Below are 5,738 nucleotides of genomic sequence, written 5' to 3' on the forward strand. Positions count from 1 at the left end.
TCCAAACGACTAAGATGTTAGTCTTTTTGTTACTAACACCCCGAATAAGCTGAGGACTCTTTGGGACTATGTCTTCTTCACCTCAAACTCCAGCTTGAGGAGGAGTACCAGCAGCTAGTAAAAGTTCTACAGATGCTTGTTTAATTAGTGAATGAACAACCCAGACTTAGCTTTCTTCACTTTTTGGTGTCTGCTCAATAAATATTTACCCAGAGAATGAATGAGAGCAGGAATTTTATAGACCAATGCATATGGAGATGCTTATAATTTATGAAATCAACACACATTTTTAATACTTGGGTGACATTTTGCAATACTTGAAATCCCACAGGTTTAATATTGTCATGAACATTAATAATGCCCAGATAGTGAGCACTTGAAAGGTTTCATTCTGATACTCATATTATTTGTGGATGTCTGACTATAGGCAACTTCATGAAAAGCAATTAGCAGATTCTTCAAACACATGACAAATCTTTTATTACTGTGCTTATAAGTGACACGGTTTACAGAAAACCAAATGTAATTAAATAACATTGAACTTCAAATCTACCACAGAGTCAAGATATACAAGTTATACTTGGCAAGGCAAAATTTCTCAAACACTAGGTTGTTTCAGGTGAAAGATAAATTTCAATTAAGTGATTCCAACATGTTTTGTTTTTTGTCTTACAGACAGTTCCTTTGGCAATAACTTCCACTTTAGCTTTTATTATATAAAAATATAACAAAATTTCATTATATACAAACATTACATTACACAATGTACAAGTTAAAAACACTAAGAAAATGGCAAGCCGCAAGTGAAATTAAAGTCAATAGCATGATAAAAAAATTAAATACTGCACACATTTCATAAAAATTACATTAACTACATTTTTGTTTGCAAATACCAAACAGTACCAATGTGATTGGAAATAGCTTCCAACAACTTCATTTTAAGGCACATCTTGCATATTTATATATACAACACTGAAACCGGTCAATAACTTAGGGGCTTCTCGGAGTGACCTGTATAGGTGTGAAGACATGCAGCATGGGATTACACATTTTCATTGGCTCCCTTCTTCGGGGACAGGTACCTGCCAGGAGGGGACTGGTAGAGGGGTACCCCAATCTCCTGCAGGTCTGGGAGCCTCCCTGGACGGGGAGGGGAGAGCAGAGTGACTGTCCTGTCATAGTCTCTGTGCAGTACTTTCTCATAGACGCTCTGCAGCCCCACTGTCTTGGGCAGCTGGGCCTGGTAGTAATTGTCCCTGCGCAGAGGATCCCGAGGCAGGGACGTGCTCTTACAGAAGGTTGACATCTGGGCTGGTGGGTGAGGCGAGGGATGTGTGTTGGGCCCGCTGCAGGATGGGCTCCAGCAGCGGTCAGAGTGGCCCAGGATCTTACACTCAGCGGTGCACGCCCACAGTCCTAACACAAAAGGGAAAAGGAAACAGCATGACGATTATTCCTGAGATTATACATACCCAGGCTTCCATCTTCAGAATGTCAGCCTGGGTCAGGGCAGCTGAAAGGAAAGGCTGTGCACATAAAGATATACACAGTGTCTCAAGAATCGAAGGCACATTTTTTCCTGTAAAGCCATCTTAATGCAAAGCTGGTCCAGCTTCTTCAGCTGGAAGTGAAAAAAAAATTGATAAGCAGAACCCCCTTTTTAATGGCTAGCATCACCCACGCTGCTGCCTAACAGGATGAGGGTGTGCTTTATTCAAGAGCTGGAGTTGCCTCTACTTGGCATTTTGAAATTCACTGTGTGAGGCAGGCCAGGTTCCGCAACTGGAGGAGTGAGAAAAAGTGGGGAAGAGGGAAGGGGGCTGGGAACCGAGATTGACAGGAGGCAAGCAGTAGTGAAGGGGAGGGAAGCGAGGAATGTCGAATTTGGCGGGAAATAAGAGTCCTCACCACTCTGCATGTGGTTGATGAGATCCTTTTTCAGAGCGTCCCCGCTGATGTCGGAATCGCTGTCGTTGAAATCACTGTCCCCTTTACCGCTGTCTTTGCCGCTGAACTTCTCTGCTTCTCTGCCAGAGATGGTGTTGAATGAATGTCCTTTCCACACCGCCACAGGGGGCGCCGGCTCCTTTCCAAAACCCGGGGAGGCACTGTAGGGCTGCAGCAGGGAATAGGGGAATGGGGGTGGGGGGAGGGTTGGACAAGAAACAAACAAACAAAAAACAGGTGCAACAGGTTAAGTGTCTACCTGCATGCGCCCACCCTACCCCTCCAGTCTCCCTTCCCCCAGCCTGTCCGCGGAGCACGGAGGGGGGCGCCCAGCCGAAGGAAGGCCTCACCTCGGCGTGCGCACCGCGGAGCCGCTGCTGCCCCTCGAAGTGACAGGCGCTTTCCCCAGTGGCGCTGCCGCCCTCTGAGCCCGGCACTTCGGCCGCGGCGACCGCAGGCGGAGGCGCGTCCGCCGCGGGGCTGCCAAAGGGCGCTTTGCCGGTGCCAGGGAAGGTGAGCACGTCGAACATGTTGGGCCTGGGCCCGGCTCCCCGGGCGGCCTCCTCCGGGGAGCCGGGAGCCGAGGCTCCGCCGCCCGCCGCCCCGGGCCGCTCTTCCCGGAGGGCCCCCCCTTTGCGCACCTCCTTCTTGCGGCGGTTGCAAGTGGTGGCGATGGCGATGATGGCGGCCAGCAGCAGCGTGCAGCTTCCGGCCAGCACGATGATGACGATCAGCGGCGTGTCCCATTGCAGCGCTGACCCGGACGCCCCGAGCCGAGAGCCAGGCGGGCGGGAACGCTCCGGGCTTCCTGCGCTGGCAGGCGCAGCCGGCCCACGCCCGCCCCCTGCTGTTACCACGAAGCTGACAGTTGCGGTGGTGGTGAGAGGGGGACGGCCGCCGTCGGATATGACCAGTAGCGCCCTGAACACGCGGCCGGGTGGCTCCTGCGAGAGGTCGCTTGTGAGCACTATCTCCCCCGTGCGGCGGCCGATGGCGAAGGCTTCGCGCGGCTCCTGCTGCTGCAGCTCGAACGCCAGCTCCCCGTTGGCCCCTTCGTCTGCATCCCGGGCCTGCACACGGGCCACGGCAGTGTCCTTTGCGGTGCGCCCAGGCACCGCCACTTCTAGGGAGCCATTGGCTGGCGCCGGGTGCACCAGGACCGGCGCATGGTCGTTCTGGTCCAGCACGCGCACTTGCACTAGGGCGCTGCTGGAAAGCTGAGGGGAGCCGCCGTCGCTAGCTTGGATGCGAACGTCGAGTTGGCGCAGCGTCTCATAGTCGAAGCTGCGCAGCGCGTAGATGGCTCCGGTAGCTGGGTCCACCGAGACATAAGTGGACACGGCACCCCCGGCGCGGCCCACCTCAGCCTCCAGCAGCCGGTAGGTGACCTGGCCGTTGCGGCCCAGGTCCCGGTCCCGGGCGGCCACTGTGGCCAGGTAGGCGCCGGGCGGGTTGTTCTCGCGCACTGACACTTCATAGACCGGCCGCGTGAAGAGCGGCGCGTTGTCGTTCTCGTCGCCCACGCGCACCGTGTAGGGCCGCACGGTGCGCAGAGGGGGCGCGCCGCGATCCTCGGCCACCAGCGTCAAGTTGTACTCGGCGATGCGCTCGCGGTCCAGCGACGCCGCGGTCACCACCAGGTAGCTGCCCGCGTAGGCCGGCTGAAGCCGGAAGTGCTCGTGCCCATAGAGGGCGCAGCGCACCTGCCCGTTGGCGCCCGAGTCCCTGTCCGAGGTGCTGACCAGGGCCACCAGGCTCTCGCGCGCCGCCCCCTCCGGCACCAGCGAAGTGGCGCCAGCCTCGGGCGTCCCGGCTCCCGCCGGCGAGCTAGCGTCCGCTCCCCCGAGCGCAGCGGCGGCGGCAGCAGCGGCGAAGGGCGAGGCGGCCGGCGCGCCTGGGGCGGCCAGCGGGGTGATGGCGATGTCGGGTGCGTTGTCATTGACGTCGCGGATGCGCACGATGACCTTGCAGGTGGCAGCGCGGGGCCCGGGTCCGCGGTCCTGCGCCCGCACGTCCAGCTCGTAGGTGTCCTGACGCTCGTAGTCCACGGGCCCGGCCAGGGTGAGACGGCCCGTTCGCGGGTCAAGCCGAAAGAGGCGGCGCGCCTCCGGCGGGGTGCGAGCGCCAAAAGCGAACACCACGTCGCCGTTAGGGCCCTCGTCGGGGTCGGCCGCGTCTAGATCGAGAAGCAGGGAGCCCACGGGCGCGTCTTCCGCCAGTTCCACTTCGGCCACGGCGCCCTGCGGGAAGGCCGGGCTGTGGTCATTGGCATCCAGGACGCGTACGCTGAGGGCAGCCGTGGCGGAGCGCGGCGGGCGGCCGCCGTCCTGGGCTACCAGCTCCAGGCTGTAGGCGGCCTGGCTCTCGCGGTCCAGCTCCTGCAGCAGCACCAGGTCCGCGCACTGAGCGCCGTCCGCTCGCGTCTGCAGCTCCACCCGAAAGGGGCTGTGCGGCTCGGCCAGTCGCACGCTCTGCAGCCCGTTGGCGCCCACGTCTTCGTCCACCGGCACCTCCAAGGGGATGCGCGTGCCCACGGCCGCACCCTCGGACACCTCCACCGGGATCTGGGCCCGGGGGAAGCGCGGTGCGTGGTCGTTGACGTCCCTCACCTCCACCTCCACGTGCACCAGCCGGAACTGCTCCTGCGAGAAGCTGACCACATCGAAGGCCAGCACGCACTGCGGGGCCTGGCCACACAGCCGCTCGCGGTCCAGGCCGGCGTCCCCGACGGTCAGCTGCCCGTCGCCTTCGCGCACCCGGAGCAGAGAGCTGTTGAATTGCTTCATCAGGCGGAAGCTTGTGTCACCCGATACTTTCATATGCAGGTCCTCTGCCAGGGTCCCGATGACCGTGCCGGGGGCATCCTCCTCGAAGGTGCTGTATCTGACTGTTTTGCTCTGGGCCACTGAGAGCACCCAGCAGAGGCTGAAGAGCTGCAAGGGGAAAAGGCAGGGGCTGCCCCAGCGCCTCACAAGACTCATGCCTCCAGCCTTAATTGCGATCCGAAAGGCTAAGGAAGGGAGTCTTCTCTGGTTTCCAGGTCGGGCGTGAGTCTCAGGCTCTCGGAATCACGCTCTTTGAGAGCCCTGTGCGGGAGAAGTCTGCGGGTAGCAGCTCCGCGCCTCCAGCCGGCTCTGAGGACGCGCGGACCCGCCCTCACCCTGCGCCTTTCCCTCCCTTACAGAAGCTGCGCCGCCTCGCGACGCCTTTGCCTTTATAGCCGCCGATATGCTAATCACCCGAGCCGGGCAGCCAATGGCCGCCTCCCCCTCGCGTCGCTCCTCCGCCTGCCTCTGACAATCCCTTTAATGTGGAAAGGCTTAGAGGGGAAAACAAGAAAGGAAAATTAGGGAATCTTTCCTTTGTTTAACTCCTTTTGCTTTCTCTCCCTTTTCTTGTCAACACCCTGCATGTAGAGGAGTTGGCACAGGGCTCAGGAGTAAAAGGAGCGGATGATTGTTAATTGTCGCCTGTATCCCTCCGTGCCGCGGCTAGAACTAAGTGCGAACACGCTGGGATTTCACCCCAGCGACTCCAGAATCCCCCTTCCCCCAGCCCCTGCCAACACACACACTCTGCATTTTGCACCTCTGAGGCTTCCAAACCCTTGCAGCCCCCTACCCACAGACTTGCTCTGCTGAGTGAGACTCTGCTTTCCTTCTCTCCTAGCTTCCTACAGTGCCTGGAATAGCCTCTCGATTAAGAAGCCTGAAGGATAAGGGAAAATTGATTTTATTCAAATTTGTGTACGCAATTGTGTTTTGCTCGTGTGAGCCCCGGTGATCAGAGCT

General features: G+C 58.3%; 1 protein-coding gene across 2 annotated transcripts; it reads right to left on the reverse strand.

Annotated features, from left to right (window-relative positions):
* Nucleotides 1-457: 457 nt before the first annotated feature.
* Nucleotides 458-5,134, reverse strand: PCDH8 (protocadherin 8). Of its 2 annotated transcripts, none has more exons than XM_031655871.1 (3): nt 2,589-5,134; nt 1,909-2,116; nt 458-1,416 (listed from the first exon to the last, which is right to left on the reverse strand). In XM_031655871.1, the coding sequence occupies exons 1-3, from the start codon at nt 4,926-4,928 to the stop codon at nt 1,043-1,045; spliced, it is 2,922 nt and encodes a 973-aa protein (XP_031511731.1). In that variant the 5' UTR covers nt 4,929-5,134; the 3' UTR covers nt 458-1,042. The 2 variants fall into 2 exon arrangements, with proteins under 2 accessions (XP_031511731.1, XP_021785357.2); XM_021929665.2 differs by having other exon boundaries at nt 2,298-5,134.
* Between the last annotated feature and the right edge of the window lie 604 nt (nt 5,135-5,738).

Source organism: Papio anubis, chromosome 15, assembly GCF_008728515.1.
Source record: "Papio anubis isolate 15944 chromosome 15, Panubis1.0, whole genome shotgun sequence".
NCBI classification, from domain to species: domain Eukaryota; kingdom Metazoa; phylum Chordata; class Mammalia; order Primates; family Cercopithecidae; genus Papio; species Papio anubis.